Source organism: Lampetra fluviatilis, chromosome 13 (assembly GCF_964198595.1).
Source record: "Lampetra fluviatilis chromosome 13, kcLamFluv1.1, whole genome shotgun sequence".
In the NCBI taxonomy this organism is placed as follows: Eukaryota; Metazoa; Chordata; class Hyperoartia; order Petromyzontiformes; family Petromyzontidae; genus Lampetra; species Lampetra fluviatilis.
In genome coordinates, this window is record NC_136287.1 from 2,896,411 (window position 1) to 2,916,373 (window position 19,963).

At 41.5% G+C, this 19,963-nt stretch overlaps 1 protein-coding gene across 3 annotated transcripts; it reads left to right on the forward strand.

The window, feature by feature from the left end:
* Window positions 1–1,487: 1,487 nt before the first annotated feature.
* On the forward strand, window positions 1,488–19,679 carry GOLM2 (golgi membrane protein 2). Of its 3 annotated transcripts, none has more exons than XM_078862027.1 (10): window positions 1,490–1,775; window positions 3,922–4,293; window positions 8,314–8,368; window positions 9,175–9,277; window positions 10,251–10,371; window positions 11,382–11,526; window positions 11,683–11,787; window positions 11,890–12,153; window positions 12,554–12,754; window positions 14,613–19,677. In XM_078862027.1, exons 2-10 carry the CDS (start codon window positions 3,967–3,969, stop codon window positions 14,693–14,695), a joined length of 1,404 nt encoding a protein of 467 aa, XP_078718153.1. In that variant the 5' UTR covers window positions 1,490–1,775; window positions 3,922–3,966; the 3' UTR covers window positions 14,696–19,677. The 3 variants fall into 3 exon arrangements, with proteins under 3 accessions (XP_078718154.1, XP_078718153.1, XP_078718152.1); XM_078862026.1 differs by having other exon boundaries at window positions 1,491–1,775; window positions 12,554–12,793; XM_078862028.1 differs by lacking the exon at window positions 12,554–12,754 and having other exon boundaries at window positions 1,488–1,775; window positions 14,613–19,679.
* The last annotated feature ends 284 nt before the right edge of the window (window positions 19,680–19,963 follow it).

The following is a 19,963-nucleotide window of genomic DNA, read 5'->3' on the forward strand; positions in this document are numbered from 1 at the left end:
ACAAGAAAGTAGAAATGTCCAGGCATTCAATGGACCCAATTTATACAAAGTGTATGGACAATCACGACTAAGGTCTGACTTATATTCTAAAATGCCAATAAAGCTGAGATTTGGTAATGTCGGTACAGGGTGCGTATGTTTCATTATGTGGGGAAGTTAGCCACGAAGATATCGTTTGAAAGATAGGTTGTGTATTGTCTGTAGATTATTAGACTACGTGTATTTATATTAATTTGCTGCTATAAATTTCCACATATGCCACTTTGTTGAGCTATCATTTGTGGCCAAAGTCGCTTCTGAAAAATAAGTTAATAGTTCAGTGGGCTCTACCTGGCAATATTAAACAAATTGTTAAGTTTTATTTGTATATTTTTTTTATCTGTTTGTTTACCTTTCCTTTACTTTGCACTCCTATCGTGTTTTTCTATTGTTGTTGCAACGTTCTGACCCGCCCCTATTGGACATCTGTGAAAAAGCTTTGTAGCTCATCGGATTTCTCCATTTTATTCAAATTCTGATACTAGGTAGGTCAGGGGTCGGTAAACTTCTTTGGCTGCCCCCCAACTCCCCATTGGGCTATTTGGCTGCCCCCTTGTGGGCTGTCGTTTTCTTTTACTGAATTTAGTTCATTCGGTTATTTACACTCCAAAGGGCAGCACAGCCAGCTATGGCTGCAGAGTTTGATGGTACATGTTGTTTACGTCGTTTATTGTGAAAATTCGGTCACAGTTCCTATGATCACTGTTTCATTGCTTTTATGGCTTTATTTTGGTGATTTTCGAAAAGTTTGTTGGTTTGGCCATGTTTGTTTGTTGTAGTACGGAGTAAGACTGATGGCCTTAATCGAAGTTGTCTTGTGGTTGTTGTTTGTGCATTCCACTGGGATTTTTGAACACAGCGTTGGTGTGCGGTGCTTTTTCTGCAATACTTTGCTGTCTTTTCTTGGATTTTCTGTTTGCACATAGTCACTTTAAGATGTTTTCTTGTTCATGTTTTTTGTTTGTTGCGGTTGCACCCGATTCAAGAGCCGAATGGCTCACAGGGCTCTACCTAATAAATGAACTTGAACTTGAATAGGCGGTCTCCTGTTTTTACGACACGAGTTAACGGAACCCCCGTGGCAAATCGGATCCTACATTCCCATAGAGATGCAATGTGAGCGTCATGTTGACAACAACATGTACAGTAAAAACTGCATTGTTACAGAATAACTTGGGGGGGGGGGACGACCTCAATAGACGCGGTTGATGCCATCGCCTATTATGTTTATTTAATTCAGAATGCGTTTGTCATCTGCTCTAAACCTGCCGCTAAGTTTGTGCAGAAGTCGCTCTCCGCGCGTGCGATGGCGCCTCCGGGAATATTTTGGTCAAAGGCTCAAACCAAAATATTTTCTCTCCTTCTTCGAACTCGTGCCGAAGGCCGAGGTTAGTAGGTGAACACGAATGTACGGGGGAACGAGGGCGAGTGAGTGAGCGATTGAGGGAGGAGGCTACAGCAAGGGCCGGGCCTAAGCCAACAGAGGGCGGAGAGAGGCGAGGCGCCCACTGGGGGAGCCCTGAGCCAAGCTGCTTCATCTTCCGCCTCCGCTATTGTTTATGGTTCCATTACAGAAGCTGGTCCACCACCATCAATTTTCACCACCAACAACAATAACAGCAGCAGCAACACTCCCGACATCAACAACAACGACAACAACAGCAGCAGGGAGAAGCTGGTGTCTCAACTCAAGTGTCTCCATCTTCGTCAGCCAGCGAGCGAGCGAGCGAGCGAAGGTGAGAGATATCTTCGACAGCATTTAACACGGTTATACATCCACGATAAGGAAAAAACGCCTTGTCGCTTTCACACGGTACAGTTCTGAAAAACAAGTACTTTCAACGGGCTCGGTCATTTCGACAGCAGGGACCGTAGAGGGATCGAGGCCGGCCTGGTCGGGGTCTGTGCCCGCCGGGCGCTCCCAAACCCGGCTACGTAACTAGTCCCACAGCGGTACGCAGCCTACGGCCTAGTCGGTGTGGAGTATTTTTTTTGCATTGGTGTTGAAGACGATTAAGTTAATAGTTTTTTTGGGGGGTGTTTTTACGGCACTTATTTTTTTGTACTGAATGTAACAAACATAATGTAAATCAATGGGGTCCTTGAAAGGGGGTTTGTGTACACAAGCCACGAGGATATGAGATGTGACACGTTGGCAATGTCCCTATGGCCCATTGGGGGAATAGCATTACAATGCTGTGTGTTGTAATACGTACACATTTGGTTATTTCCCCTTGGGTTTATTTGAATGACAATGGGTAATGCTCAAGGTTGTACACTGGTTGTGTTGTACGCCTTTTTACCATCACTGTCATCACGATTGCCACCACGATAAAACAAAGTTACCGTCGCTACTACTACGATCGTTATCACTACCACTGCTGTTACCATTAACTCTTCTACCTTTATCACTACCACAACCCGCATTATCGCCACCTTTCTATCTGCAGCAGGCACATATTGTTTATTGTAAATAAAAACGTAGGTTTCCGCGGCTAATATGATTCGTAATTAACTTTTGATTACGTGGTCTAACCAAAATAAATCAATTGTGAATCGTGTTTTTGTTTGGAAGTCTCGTGGTAACTTGTTCATGTCTTGACAGAGTTAGCTGTGCAATTGCACTTGAGGTCAGAATATTTGTGTCGGCGAATGTCCCATTTTCGTCCCGACTCCTTTGCCTGAAACTAAGCCGTTTATCTCCGTCCGATGTAATGGGGCTAAGCTGTAAGGTGACTGTTTAGGCTATTTGTCAAGATGGGAATCTGGTGCTTGTGCAGTTGGAATTGTTAAAATAAAGTAAGCATGATGCAAAGTGCGTTATATATCGTCAGCATCGTCAGATCGGCGTTACTTATTCATTTACCAAAGAAGTGAGAAGCCTTTCTGGATAGTCTAAACATTGCAAAGGTGGGCCCAACCTAAAGATATTAAACCTACCTTTGCAATGAAGAATTTGCATTGAAACTCAATATTCTACATTATATTGCAATGGTAAAAAGGTTAATATCCATTATAATAAGGAATGTGTTTTTTCTGTACTGCACTTGTGACCAATAAACATTATTAGGTATATTTGCCAATGAGATCATTTAGATGTGCACAAATAATACAGCTGCAGGCACAGATTGATGTAATTAATTATCATGTCCTTCGTTAATAATTCCTTGTATATAGAGTTATTTTGCAATTCACAATCTTGTAGTTATGCAAAAATAATGGTAATAAATGATTGATTAATTGAAATTACAGGATTTTTTTTACTGTCACGGAGAGGAAAGTAAAGGCACAGTATTTTAAGCCAACTGGCCTTTTACAGAAATTCCAGTAAATCATTGCATAAGTTCACTGAAGTAACTAATTTTAGTTTTTTTTTCCATTCCGAATTCTTGCAGCTGTAAGTGCATTGTGTCAGAAAACATGCTTGGAAGATTTCATCACATAATTGCTTCTGAAGTCACTGCAACACGGCCCCTCTTAACACAAGTGACACATTGTTATATATTTGCTCTGCAAATATTGGTGCATGTCAAGATCATAGACCCTTTCCTGTCTATCTCTTAAATGACTCATTTACACATACGGCTCCAGCATCTAAAGCATTCTAAGTTCCAAGTTAACCATCACTCCGTGAGATACCATGCCGTCACATCTGCTTTCTCCATAGTTTGGAACTCCCTTGCCCCAGATATCTGCACTGTTGACTCCTCTACCCCTGTTTAAGACCAGGCTTTATACCATATTTTTCCTCTGCTTACGTCTGACTGGCTCTCGATATTAAATAAATATGCCCACTATTTTCTGTGGTGCATTACAATGCAATGGCATTTACACGCTGTATAAACCCAAATTGCATTGTGTTGTTTTGTATTGTGTGTGCAGCGTTAAAGTTCTGCAAGAAGGTGTTTAGAGCCTGACAGTGCAACAATGATGGGCTTCGGCGGGACGCGACGTGGGGGCCGCGCGCCCCCTCTGGTCCTGGCCGCCCTGCTGGTGGTGTCCACCGTGCTGGCCTTCAACTACTGGATCGTGTCTGGCCGCAACAACCACCTCACCGAGGAGCTGGAACAGTTGGGCATGGAGAAGCACCGGCTCGAGGCGGCCAAGGTGCGTGTGGAGAAACGCACGGCCGAGCTCTCGGGCCAGGTGGAGAACCACCGTGTGGAGGTGCAGAGCAAGAAGGACGAACTCATGCAAGCCGGCAGCCTGCTCAGGGACAAAGAGCGAGAACTCCACCAGTGCATGGGAGAGAAGGTGAGGCAGATGACCGTGGCTGCGTTGATATCAGTGGTGTTGGATGTTTTATTTCGCCTGCTGGGAGCTTCTTCAAGACACTGAATTGATTGATTGAAATGAATTTATTCAGTTCCTGAAAAATCGTCCAGCACCTGGAGCGAAACATCAGACATCATGCCAAATAACTCGCGGTACAACCCAAAAAAACATTGGAGGGTTATACAGTGCCACCGCATAAACCTACGCGGTCGTATAATGTAATTTGGTGTTTCCTGTCCTAATATGAGAACTCAAGCTACCCTGCACAACACCACATCCTTAATTGTTATAAAGGATGCCGAGTCGTTCTCCATTTCTCGTGTGTGTGTGCACTTTCAATTTCACCTCAACACAAAACCCACATCTTCATGACTTCCCGCACTGCAGCACTCGTTTCCACCCCTAACACTGTCGCTTGAACTTTGATGAGTCACCATGTCCTCAACGAGTGGACTCAAGATGCATGCGTCAATATGTGTGGATATTTGCGTTGTGTGTGAGCGTGGTGTGTGTGTTGAACTTCTTTCGCACCGTACATAGCTAACCATGTTGAGTGTTAGATGATCACACAAAAACATACATGGTATATAAATCACTCTCAGTCGATTCATTAACACCATAGTACCTTCCAACAGATGCCGCACTCACCTCTTGTAAACCTATCTCACGACTATCTTAGCAACGTCAAACTGTATAGAGTCGAAACATGACCCTCGTGTGCCGGAAAACAGACCTCATTAACTAAACCCTGTATAGCCAAAACTCGTGTTCGATAAAACCTGTATATCGATCCCCTTGCCATCCACCCCAATTGGTTGAGTAAATTGTCACGGTTAGGTGCCATGGTTCTCTTCAGGAATATATTCTTTGTTGTTTTGAACATATTTGTACGTATTTTTTGTTCAATTGTTTTGTCACGTGTACAATATTATTCACTCCATTTTCCTAAATATACTGTAACAGGATATCACCATGAGCTGTGGTCATACCACTGCTGCAAAAAAGGCCTCCACAAGCATTGCCATCTCTCACGGTCCTTCGAAGTAACAATCCGCCTTGCACTTGTACATTAGCTGATTTCATCGTTCCTTCTCAGTGGTGGACGTACTCTCAGGCACATTCCCTCCCGTTGGCTGCTGCTTTGATTATCCTCAATTTGCATTTATTTTGCATAAACCATAATCATCACTTTCACTAGTCGATGTAATTGTGGGCTTAAAAATTCGTTTCAGCAATGAATAAATGCAGTTACATACAACTGCATAGGCATTGAAAGTATGCAGTTTTCCAAAGCAGTTGACCGTAAATGTTGAATGTGATGTGACATTGTAGTTTGAAAATTAGATTTTTGGTGATGGTTTTTGTACATCGCAATTGATTTAAGTCTTCGATTAATTGTGTACTAACTTAATTTGCCACATTGTAATCTTGTCACATACAAGGGAATGGAATTAACTTTGAGAATCTGTAGTGAGGCAGAGTAGCTTATTCCTTTTTATTGGTGACAGGTTGGACACCGAAGGAGATGGCGGTTTTCAAAATAATGTTAACATCAAAGCAAACCACTTAAGAAAGTCTCGTGAAACACAGATGGGCACGTGGTGCCGTTAACCCGAGAGTGCTGTTTCTCAACAAGAGTTCCAAGTGTTGTCTCTCCTTGTAGAGAAGACAGTCCCTTGCTGAACTCGCGTTTCACGCCCACGCAATCACGAACATTGCCTTGGTGATAGGAGCTGGGTCGCCAGCCAGTCAGGTTCTTCAAGCTCATTCGGGACCGCACGATTGTAGATGCCGCCACCACCACAGAACAGTCTGATGAAAATGAACAGCATTTTCACCAAATATCAGAATCTTTATTTAGACTGATGGAATACGATGAGCTACGAAGCTATTTTTCCCAGATGTCCAGTGCATGGCCCTTCTTTTAGTGTGAAATAACTACAATGATTCACGCAACCAACACTGTGAGGTCATTAACCATGGCCGTTTTCAGTGCAACATTAATTTTACATCCACGTGTCTGAGTATAGATATTATCTTCAAGTGTCAAGTTATAAAACAGAATCACGCTTGTCTGCCTGCGCAAATGTACACGAGTCTCCATCAGCTTCGCTGCCCCGGCAATGCCAAAATTTACGCAGACGTTTAGAAAGGTGGGAGAATTATCTCAACTGTGGGCCCCTTTTTGCAAACATGAAAACAATTACTGTCAAACATGAAATATCTCTGGATGAACCAGGCCCAGTTTGTGAATGGCACAGCAATTAACATCAGAACTCCACACGAATATGAACTTGCATTGACCCCATAATATACAGTGAGTGTTAAATCATCATATCGTTACAATTCTGTAAAAAAAATACCTAAGCATTTAAAGAGTGTTTTGTTTTGCTTTCAAAAGCAATATTATATACTGCACTGCATCGCCTCATAGCAAATTTCACCCACGTTAACACTGAAAAATATTCATGTCCTATGATGGCATTGTTGGGTAAATGGTTTTTAATATTTTCTGCCACGCGCAAATTACTTGCACAATTCAGTGGTTCTGGTTTCATCTGGTTTCTGGCGATGTATTTCAGGTTACCAAGCTTGCCAGATCCGGTTGGTTCAGATCATGTAAATCTATGCCCTTAAAGGTCCCTCTAAGTGCAAAGTTGCCATCGACCTTTGTTCTCTCTTTGGTCAATTACACTGCCTTAAAAGGTACGTGTATAATAGGCGACGTTTCGGGTGATAGCCCTTCATAGCATGTAGACGTGCGTGTGCCCCAAAGCCAATGCAGTATTGCCAAATAAGGTTCCCTCTTTAAAAGGTCAACAACATTGCAAAAGCATCAGTTGTGTTGCATCACCATCTTTGTTGCATCACCATCTTGCTTTAGGGCTTCCCTTTTTGGTTGTCAACCACCAGGTGCCACTTAAATGCCAGTCTTGGAAGTAAAATCCTTCATCCTACATGCACACATCCCAACCAGTCACAAACTACTCTCCGTGATTACATATACACCACATTCCTTTGCACAATTTACAATATGTTCGTAAATTCAAAGCATCCTTCACACCTCCGATTAGCACGGTTGGCTACGTATGGGGCGAAATAAGTTCTCCGTACATACAAGCCCAGAGGCATTTTCTGGTTGTGGTGTTGAAGGCTAGCTCTGACGTGAACTAAAACTGATATTACTCCTGCTTAAAACACTTGTCTTTTTTCATACTAAAGTTTGACCCCCATCGAAGAGATTTTACAAAGTCCATCAAACATAGCTTCTATTTAAACATTGTAAGTGTACGTAATATCATATAACCCGTTACAATCTACACAGTACTTTCTTTCAAATGACGTAATTACCTGTGGCTTTTTTTTTATTGCATGGCGTTGTAAATGGCAAAAAAAATCCTAAACAAATACAATAATGCCACGTACAAAAGAACTACTTTGGCCTTGTGCAGGGCAGATCTGTGCACTACATACGAAAGCCAGTAATGTTTAAAGAGCTGTAATATGAGCATCTGTGGTAATGGTATTAAACAGTCGCTTGGCATGATTTGGTGTATAGGTTAGAACGTCAGTGAGGCAGAGTGTATATACTTTAAATCACATCACCCTGATGATGTAATGCGATTTAAGTGGAACATTTGTAAATATGTGGTTATTGGAGATGGAACGATCCACCTTGCTGGCGATTTTATTAATCTTCACAATCCAAAGTCGTGATTTAATTATATAGAATATATATTTTGTTAGACTGGTAAATATAGCAGCCTCTGGTGACTGGTGAGGTTCACAAGAACCAATTACTTACAAATGACATGGACACATTGAAAAACGTCACCGCTCGGACGCAATTAAGTGCAAGTGTCGTGAGCATAAAAATATTTGATTTATGAGTCGGTGCATTGTGACATCTCCAGAAGTCACGTTTAATATGAAACTGCAAATCGAATCATTTGGAGTCGTATTAACTTTGTATGATGCACTTGTGTACAATTCTTTCAGAGTCTAATGGCAAGGAACATTTCTGACACGCAAGTTTCATTTAAAAAAATTCAAGGTGAGAACTTGTCCACAATGTACACAAATAAATATGCATCACATTACATTATTTGGGTGTACAGTATATTGTGTATAATAATATAACGCATAGACTATAGATTGTCCAAATATGGTATGCAAAAATAGCAGGTTATTGTTGAATTTCTTTAAAATGTTATGCAAGCTTACATGTCCTAAACAACTGCATTCCATAAAACAGGTTATCCTTGTCCGTCCAGTATTCACAATGTACTTGTTCGACGTGTAATACACACGCGCTTTCGAATTTGATATTTTGCAATAGGCTATTGTAATATAGTATTATTTTTCATAACTCATGTAGAAAATTGTCATATCATTAATATTGGGGTACTGAGCGCATGCATGCGAGATGATCATGATTAACTCATAACATGCATGTGGATATGGCATTGGAGTGGTTGAGAATCTGAGTAGTCAACCATGATTAAACCAGGTTCTGTGACTGATGACTGCATTAAAAACAAGTAGTTTTTTCACTCAATTCGGCTTGTTAGAGCTGTTAAGACTTCCATTCTCAGCTGAAATTCTGTGTGAAAAATATGTAAGGCATAAACAAGGCTTTTATAAACAGGCCGCTTAATGTCACTTCAAAAGTTAGTTGTGACATATTCCAAATCTCAAGACATAGAGTGTATGTTGAACTTCTTTCGCACCAACCAAATTAATCGGAGGTTTGGGGGAAGGACAACAAATGAAAAAAAATAAGTTCTAAAGAATTTAGTTTTAAATCCACTTATAGCAGCAAATTAAATATTCTTCATCTTGTGATGTGGTCTGTTGCAGGCGAATTTGTTGAGCTGCAGAGAGAGTACATCAGATTACAGGGAGAAATGGATGCATACAAACGGAACTCCTCTTCACTCCAGCAAAGACTGGAATATAACAGGTATGTTAGGAATGTACGCCAAGTGCTTTCTCATACAGTTTAAAGGGTACGCTTTGGTCATGTCCATAGGATGAAGGTTTTAATGGAACTTGCCCTCTTTACTAAGTGTGTAGTTAAGCCTGAGTGATGGCTGAAATTTAGAAAATTAACTTTTTTTAATTTGTTAACAGTGCATGTCTGCATTTAGTTAAAAGGCAGCACAGTCGGCACAGAAGATCATCGTACAAACAACACTGACAACGTGACGTCTGAAAAAAATAACTTTCTTCGGAATGTTGAGGTTTTACTTTGCAGAGTGTTGGCTACATTTAGAAAAAACTCATATGACTGAGGAAAAGACTTAGAATTTATAGCCAGTGAACCATTAGCATAGATGGTGGCATCATGACTTTAAAGCTTTCGTGACTGCAGGAATTCATATTCTTTCGGTCTTTTGGTAATAAAAACAATAACAATATTACGACGTTTCGATCGCAGGAGAGCTGCTGAGAATACGTCGTGATATTGTTATTTATTATTTGATCTTTCTACGTGGCTTTACCGAAAGACCCAAAGATGGTGGCATGTTTGACAAATGTTAAATGATGGCTTTTGCTTTTGCACTTACTGGTAATTTTTAATGTCTTACTGTAATAACGTTATTTACTTTTCCATGAAAGCCTCACTGAATATCAGGACTTTTTCAGAAACAAAAAACATGGAATGTAATTATTTGTTTTATATGACGTCGTTTGTGGAAATTGCATCTCACAATCGCTGGGAAACCACAGGCAAGCTGGAAGGCTGCCAGGTGGTGAGCCGGTGCCAAAGATTGCTCTAAAGTCCTCTATATATTAAGATGTTTTCAGGCAATTAGAGTTTGTACACATGGGAGGAAACGAGCACGAATGATCTCCACCTAGTGTTTTGTTTCATGCACATTTTATGTGTTGAATGTGCTGTTTTGAAGTAAACTTGCGTTTGTCATGCGCAGCTTTCAGTGTAACCAGCAGCTGACTTCCCTGAAAGATCAGTATGAAGAAAAACTGGAAGCTCTCAAGAAAGAAAACAGCAAACTCAAGGCAGAAGCAGCGGAAAAGATAGAAAGAGATATTGTAAGTTATTGATATTCAAAAGTGTATACCATGTATAATATATCAGGTGGTGCTTTAATATGCCTATGTCCACTGCACAGGATGAAATGAGCACACACCACAGTGAATTGATTGGTATGTTGCGTGTGGTGGGGTAAAGTGTGGGTATCAGAGTATGTATTTATCCTGGAGAAATCCGATGAGTTATGAAGCTCTTTTTCCACAGATGTCCAGTAGTATTCCCACCTCTTCCAAGATATATACAGTAAAACCTTGGATTGCGAGCATAATTCGTTCCAGATACGTGTTTGTAATCCAAAGCACTCGTATATCAGTTGTGATCACGTAACGCTCGGCAGACAAAGCGTATACACGTACTACTCATTGCAAAACCTCGCTCGTTTATCAAATTAATATTTATGAAAAAAATTTGCTCGTCTTGCAAAACACTCGCAGACCAAGTTACTTGTAATCCAAGATTTTACTGTATGTTGAACTTCTTTCGCACCATACATACTCAACCACGCTAATTATAGGTGCGGGGGAAGGACAAACAAACTCATGTCTGGTCAGCCTGGAAGAGTGGGCCAAGCAAAAATTCTAAAGGGGCACTCAAGAGTTACCTCTCGTGGATGCCCTTCCAGAAACTGTAGCACGAGCAAGCAAATTGCAAGGTTACACCTTCACTTTTTTTTTTAAATACCGTTGAAAGAGAAGGGTGAGATTAGGTGAGCATTCATGTCAATTTTGGTTTGTGATGGGGTTCCTTGTATAATGCATTCACCAGTATGTGAGCGCAGGCCTTTTGAAGACAATGTACATAAGATAAACACAGTTGTTGTCTTGTATTCCTACATCTAAATGGGGCAGGACGGAAAGCCAACTGTTGATTTTACTATTGACCATTTCACTATGGCGATTTAACTATTGTAAAGTATGCTAAATGTATAGATGTTAATATAATACGTAACATTTCCTTTTCCAAAATTATGTTCAATACCTGCAGCTGCCTTTTATGTTTTTCCAAACAGCCACCGAAGGCACCTGAGAAAGAAAAAGTGAATGCTGCAAAGCCAGAGCAGAATGTAGGTGAAAAGGTGAAGGTTGAAAAACTAGAGACGAACGACATCCCAGCAGAGCAGGCAAATGTGTCACCTGATGGTGAGCAGGGAAAACGTGAGTGTTTAAATTCTATGCAGTTGACACCGACAGCTGTTGCATTTCACTGTATGCTCAATTTACTTTGTTTGGAACGCCATTGTTTTATGCTTTTTAAAGTGTTTACGATAGTTAAAATAAAGTGCTGAATTTAATTTGTTTACATTTTCGTAGTGGAAAAGAAAGAAGGGGATGCAGGGATGCCAGACATTGTAGAAGAAACAGAGAACAAGAAGAAACCCGATGATGATGAACAGAAGGCCGATGTTGAGGAACCTGGTAACCGCAACACCACACGGCAAACTTTGCGCGCCAATTTATGCGGTTAGCTGTGATGTTAAATAAGCATTGCTTTCTTTCTGGTGCTTTTTCCACCTGCAGATAAGAAAAAGGAAGACACTGTTAATGATGGCAAAGTCGTAAAAGTAACATCGCCCAAGCAGAATAAACCTCCACGTGTAACCGAGAGCAAAAAAGCACCAAAAGTTGTAATCGGGAATCCAGGTCCTGCGCCAAAGGGTGGGAAGACAACCGTAGTTATGATGGTGCCCCCCAAGGAGGAGGACAAGATTGAGCAAGGTCTGGAACAGGTGGAGAAAGCCGATGAAGCCGAGGATCACGAGCCTGGCAAGCCGGGAAAATCCGGTATGTAGCTGCGCTCCGTCCGAAAGTGGTGATCTGTAAAGTTGATCATTTTATTTCAAGGGATATGGTCGTCTCGTATCATCAGATACAGCATCATTGTAAAAAAAAAGCCGAGTTTATTACTAAATAAGCTATAGGTGCTCATGCTTAAATTTTACTGATGGCATTTACTTTTCATCTCCTTGTGCATCCTCGTATTTTTAGAATGTGTGCTGTAGATTGGGTCTGAAATTACGCAGAAAGTGGTTTTGGTGGCTGAGCGGGTGAAGCTTTACCCCGGTTCTCTGGCCTCCCTCTATGCATCTGTCCCTTGTGGCTTCCTACGTTCTGTTTCCCTTCTTTGCCAACTGCGTGATCGCCTTCACGGCTGGCTGACCGACCGGCCGGCCGGCGACCTCAGGCCGCCTCTCCCGCGAATCGGTGGCTGGGGCGGCCGGGGCTCCTGCGCGGTCGGGGCCCAGTCAGGCAGACCCAGCGCAGGCCAGTAGAGCCGACTACGAGGGCGACGGGGGTAATGTGGGTGAGTACGAGGCAGACAAGCAGGCTGAGCTGGCCTACAATGAGGAGGAGGACGGGGACGGAGGGGAGGATGACAACCAAGGTGAGCGGGGTTGGCAGCCCCGTGCAGGGAAACCCAAGGGTACGAATTAACCGCACGAATCACTTTCAACGCTGACATGCGGGTGTCAATGGGCAAACCCCCTACGCTTTACTCACCTGGACCGAAACATAATTTTCAATAATGAAGACATTGTCTGTATCGGGGTAGGGAGGCACTCAATAACTTCCATAAAGATGAACGAACATTAACGAACTTGTAGGTATAACGTTGTTTTGCTAACTACCATTTTCACAACCAGACAAATTGATGAAAGTATTGCATAAACAAAGCAACGAGGAGTGTTTGCAAATATGAAAATGAATTTCGCCTGACAGCTAGCCCTCCAGCCTCTGGAGTGTTGATTAAATACTTCCAATGACAAACTCATGTTGCAAAACGTAACATAATCCATGCTTATGTATGATTTTTTTCCCGAACTTGTTTTTTGACATTGTGGTCAATGTTTGCAGTCACAAACAGTTGCAAGGCTAACCTGAACCCATGCAACATATGCATATTGAAAAATATGTAATCTTCCATGATGCGATGTACGCATTGTAAGATTCCAAATCATTATTGACCACGGAGTCGTGCATTATTGATCCAGGAACAGCCCTACAAGGTCTCTGGATTTTCATTCGGGGCGTTTTTTTTAATTTAAAAGATAGAATCTCATGAAACTGTACCCCATTGGCAACCTATCCACAATAACGTCTCTGTCTTTACTACAAAGAATTTGGGATAGAGAAATGTCAGTTGTCCGAGTGTCTTTAATTCTTCCCTCGTTCTTGCTTTGCTCTTGAGGTACATGTGGCTTGGTTCATCATGTGGCTTGCTAATCTTTTCATGGCATGAGCTGCTCTTACAACCATCGCTATGTTCACGCAGTTTCCTTACCATAAGTATACCGCTTGAGTTGTACCTTTGCAAAAAAAAGTCAATTAACATCATTGTGTGTTTGTGATTTTGTTTTTATCCCCAGGCTAATAGACCCCCCCACCCCTCTTGACAGTTTTAACTGAATATTCACCACGTGTCAACAGTTGCATGTTGCTGAACTTGCGTAACGCCATAATGCATGCACTAAACGTCTCTTTCGTTGCCATTTGCTTACCCTGACATTCCGATGGTGTTTGCTGCACAAGTGAAGATGCGAAATCAGACGTTTGTCTTGTGGGCATGTAACGGTGCACTCCGCTTCCCGCAATTTGATGAACTGTCACATTCTGGGGTGACGATTCTACTCAAGAATCAATTGTTTTGAATTTAATGCTGTTGGTTTCACTTGTATTCTATGATAGTTATTGGTTAATCGTGCTTATGCACTACTGCCAATGCAGCTTCATCAAATAATTAGTATTCTCATCTGTCATGTTTATACGGTCTCATTTGATCCAGTAGTTTATACGTAACACTTAGGTATACGCTTAACTAATGGTGAGTCATTGTCGATGTTTGCATGCATAATTCGATGCATTTATTGCGATCGTAACATTGGATTTTTAATGATGAACTGATGAATCTTTCCATGCCTATTATTAGATTGTCATGAAAACATACAAATTGTTTGCATCTGCTCCAACGGAATACCCTGAGCTGTAATTAATCAGCTGTTGCATATCCGTTGCGTTATTGGTGCCATTTGATGTTATCACAATTGCAACTCTTATGCATTGTTGCTGTTGTATCTATACAGTGGCTGGAGCTTGCAGTATGAGGGTGGGGGGGGGGTGTTTTATGTATCGACAGTTCATGCAAACTCTTAATGAACTGTGCGCACTACGTTCCTGGCCAGGACGTGCAAATGTCGTGTGTACATGTGGCGTGTACCGAGAGCCCCCTTCTGTTTTAATTTCAGATGACGAAGATGGGGCCATGGGTGCGGATCGTAACCCAGGTTATGCAAACAGGCCTGACGCTCCAGCCGACAATGACTTTTGAAACACGGTGACGAAAAAGGGCGATTACACTGTTGAGACGGGAAAACTAAAATAATCTACTAGTTTTTTCTAACACTTTTGTTTTATCTAAAACTTTGGGGGTGTCTTTTGGGTTTGTAATTGCAAAGAAACGTTGTGGTTCAATAGCGGAATGGGTTAAATAGAGTATATAAGTTATATTTTTAAAAGTAAAAAACTGGTAACTGTTGATCTCAAAAGGTTCCACTGGGTTATGATCATTATTGTAGGTCTGAAAAGCAGATCCCATGTTTACATATTAGCAGATGTATAATTGCATGTGGCTTTAACGCCATGGTACACATATATTTTTACAAATGTGCTGGTAGTTTAACGTTGGGTAATGTGCCACAAAAAACCAACTTATTTACCAATATAAAAGAAAGGCCAACTAACGTTTTTTTAATGTAAAAAAGTAGGCACAGACCACATGTCTGGCAGCATCTAGTCTTAGCCAGGGACTCACAAATCAACATTTGAATTGAATTCCAAAGGGAATGCAGCACAGGGTTGCAATGTAAGTGGCAGTCTAACTTCCTGCACTTTTAGGAGATAATGCAATACATCTTGATTTAAAGCTTTCGTGACTGCAGGAATTCATAACTCTTGGGTCTTTTGGTAAAGTCGCGTAAATAAAAAACAATAGATCACGACGTTTCGCTTGCAACAAGTGATCGAAACGTCGTGATCTATTATTTTTACGATTGCTTGTGTTGCGATCGAAATGTCGTGATCTATTATTTTTACGATTGCTTGTGTTGCGATCGAAACGTCGTGATCTATTATTATTTATTTACATGACTTAACCGATAGACCCAAGAGTATGAATGCAATACATTTTCAGTTGATTCACAATTTAGGTAAATCTACAGGTCTATATGTATTGCTTTACACACAGAAATTGGACGTTTTAAAAAATGTCAACGTGGTTTCATGTTTTATTACATTCAAATATGTAAAAAACCCTTTAACGTTACAGCAGAAATTATTAGTGAACAAGTACTCTTTTTCCAAGTTTTGTTCTCAACAATTAAAGGGTGGGAAAAGGCCCGAAAATTTTGGGAGAAAAAAAATTATGTGGTTATTGCCGCCATGTGCATTTCTATTTGTTTGCAAATTATACATATTTATATTAGCATCTGAGACAACACAATGCGTTGTAAACTGATCCATTGACTTATTTGTTAAAGCCTATTTTCTATGAAAACATTGATGGGGCACTCTGGGCAGCCATATTGTATATAAGCAACATTAAAAAATTCATTACCCTCTAATCCATCAACTGTGCTATGGTTTTAACTAATTGACAGATAATTCACTGGTGTACAGAACTCGGTGTTTAACACAGACAGGTATTTTTTGTAAAGCAAACCTAAGTTTTGTTGGTCTTCACAAAAAGAAAACAACGGATGCACAGAGAGCACTTTTGTTATGATTTTTTACAGCACTCCTTTGATGTTGCCAAACGTTGATTCCGCATACGTCTCTATGATGGTAAATCCACATGGTGTGATCAGTCAAAGCCCTGTCATCAGTTTTACTCCTTGGGGTTTAAGATCCATAAAAGAATACATTTCCTTCCAAATGTCTGCTTCTTCAAACACAAACTGTTTGGTGCAGTTTGTGTGTACGGTTTTCAGTGACAGTGACAAAGTGGAAAAATTGGCCAAATTGTAGCATATCTTTGAATCACAGTGCATGGTTAATGTCCGTATATGTTTTGTCCGTGGCCTGTAGCATGTTATTATAATATAGCTTGCTATTATCTTTTGGAAAACGTTAATATTTTGCTACATTACCAGTGGGCTCTAAATGACGATTATATCTAAATTTGGTGTATTTCCATAATTGCAGCCATTGTAAACATTTGTATCTCAAGGCAATTAAAGCCGCTGCTGGGTTTGGCAACACCAGGTGTTGTCATAACTACAGTAAACAAGTTTATGGTCAGGTTATTGCATGGGTTACACCCTTTTTGAAGAATAATATAAATTTTGTAAAGCTCATTTTGGTCCACCCGAATGTATTCGCATGTCTGGTTCCCACTTAGTTTAGTTAAGTATTGGCCACGATGTTACATGGCCACGGTGTCCAAGAAAGACAACCTGCATCAATTACGGAATGAAGCACGTTGGTCGTGCGGCTAATGTGACTTTGTTTAATAAAACTACAATGGGTGGGCTTGAGGCACAAATTAGCCTTCCAATTTTGTCCAATTTCAGATGGTGATGAATTTGAACTTTGATGACTGGGAAAGTATTTGTGGCATTCTTTAAATGTAATCGGGGGTAAAATGAAAACCTATGAGTTGGTCCATTTAAACGTTTTTTTAACACCAATTCCACATGTTTATCGATAGTAATGTATTCTAGTCAATATTTAAGGTTGAGTGTTGTTGGCTTGAAAAGTACAAGTTGTGTGATGGCCTCTAAAACTCTGAGGCAGAGCAATATTTTGGGCTTGTTGCTGACAGGTTGCTATTCAGCGATTCACCACGGCATACGCAGTTGCAAGTAAATAATGTAATTATGTAAAAGCATCCTTATTTATATTGTCTGTATTTATAGACCTTTATGTACTGATGCATGCGCCATGATCCACAAATGGAGACATTTTGTCACACCAGATTGCAGATTGTTCCTGCATTCGCCTCCTATTGATGGGCAGAGTTAACCAAGAAACCTGCCATGATGGACTGTGATTGTATAAGCATTGGACACATTGACAAGTGCAATTGATCACCCCCTCCAGTTCATTCGTTTCATGCCCATCATAACAAATTCGATCAATAACGATCATTTTAGGCATAGTCCCACGCACTGTCAGTATTGGTGCTTAAATTATCAGGTGTGCACTGTTCCTCTAACAAACTCCGCTGGAGCAGATGAGTGAGGCATCGTCTGCTCTTTGAAGACCAGTTGGTGTTGTTGGCCTGGTCGAGATAGCCCAGGGGTGGCCAACCAAAATAACAAGAAGAGCCATTTGTTTTCTAATTCGGTAAAAAGCTCACTATTTCAAGAGCTGCAATGCATGTGGATACAAGACGGTCCAGAATAAATAACGTCAGGAAGCAATCCTTAAAGAGCCGCATCTGGCTCCGAAGCAGCAGGTTGCCTACCCCTGGGCCAGACGGAGAACGACTCCCCCCCCCCCCCCCCCACGTTGGTTTGCTGTGTGGCAGCTGCCACCCTGTATGGATACGGTCTAGGCATCGCCACGATACCCGTGGTTTTCTTGACCCTGGTGGAAATGTCTCCACTAACTGCAGTTTCATCTTAGCATCTGCCGATGACACTCATTGTGGAAGCATTCCACAGTTGGAACCACATGCTCTCTGGAGATTAACTGATGTGTTTTCTTGGTGGTAATACAATCACACAGATTAAAATGTATGAAATTGGGTAGTGAGAGACTGGTAAACGACCACCAATGCTTCATTGCTGCTTTGGGAGAGGCGTTCATGTCATGCTCTGAGAGTTGGGATTTTGTTTTAATATCTTGTAATAACGTCGACGTGGTCGAGGGAAAAACAACTCAGCTTGAAGGCTTCACCGTTGTAAAACTATGTGATTAAGACTGATTAAGTATGCCACCTGGCTTGCATGTGTGTATGCATTTTGGCAGTAGCATTTTAATACCGATATTGCTTTGTGACACTTGTAGTACGTACTGTATTGCCATTTATCGCAGCTTGTTTATGGACCAACATTTTTGCCTCGCTACAAAAGGGTGTGTATATTTGTTGCAAAAAAATTAAAATGTCTTGAGATATTTTAGTAATATTTATAGATGTGTATAGGAAAATGGTTAATGTTTTTTTTAAACCCAAATGTGAAAATGGTAATTATTTTTAAGGTTCATTGTCTTCAGGATATGTAATTCCTGTCATGTGCATCTGTCCACATGTTACAGCATTCGCAGAACATGTTGCTTGTTTTTGTGGGGTGACAAGGGTTCATGTTTTTTGTTTCTCTGCAGTACCCTAAATTAAAGTTGATTACTCCATGGCTATAATTTAGTAGTCAATCTCTTAAATTGATTTGAGTGCACCCATTATTTTAAACGGTCATGTGATGTCATCTGTTGGCTTGACATTGGCTAAACAAAATATCTCACTGAACTCGGCCTTGCCAAATGGGCACCTTTGATTAACACAATAGACTGACCAATGTCAAAATGTAATGAACAAGTGAGTGAATCTTGGTGCGCGTTACAAGTTGATAGGTTCCTGGCACAATCACTATACACGCATGGTGTCCTTGCACTTAAACGTATCAGGCCCTCATCCAGCAGTGGACTCGGATTCAGAATCTTTACTTTGACTGGAGTAATCTGATAAGCTATTCTTCACAGATGTCCAGTAGGGGCTATAGGGGATTAGTGAGTAACAACAAACAATACAAACAACGACAGGAGTGCAATAGAGAAAATGTACGCAAGTGTAGTAGCATGGTTGGGCACTGTAGTTTTCCATTCATCCTTACCTGTAGTAGCGGACGTGTGTCAATAGGGGGTGGTACACTGAATGGCTAAGATGAGTCGGACCGTTGGGCAAATAGGGCTCCCCAGACCCCAAGGGAGGGGCTGGGGGAATATTCCAGAGCCCCCTGGAGAGTTCCAGAAGGAAGGCGTGGCTAGGATCGGAGAGACCCGGGAACGGGTATAAAAGCCGGACTCTTGGACGGGTCCGGCAGTCATCGTCAAGCTGAAGACTGAAGACCTGCTTAGGCTAGGACCCTGGGAACCCCCGTACCCGACGTCCTAAGGGCGGGGACCGAGTGGGCCAGTGGTCGGGACCCGAGGACCTTGGCTGGGTCGGGTCAGATAGCCTCCCCTCGGACCCCTTAGCCGGAGGGCTGAGAGCACGTAGTCCCAGTGATGGGGCACGCTAGCCCAGAGGCTATACCTCCCCAGGTATCGGGTGGAGAGGCCGCTACCCCTTTGTGTTAGGGATCGTTACTGTTATTGGAATAAACGTGTTGCCTCGACAAGCCGTCTCTACTCTCCGTGAACCCACTACACAAGCATTAAAAAAATATATAAAGTTTATTAGTTTAATTTGCACAAGTACATACATTCCTGCCGATTGTAACAGTGCAAAAACTAAAAACTGTGCTTACCAGTTCAAGCCCACTGAGCAAATGTTGCTCTTTTTTAGAAGCGACCCGGCCACAAATGATGTCTCAACGAAGTCGCTTATCACGGGGAAATTTATATCGGCCAATCTAAACATGTTTCTAAATGTGGAGGG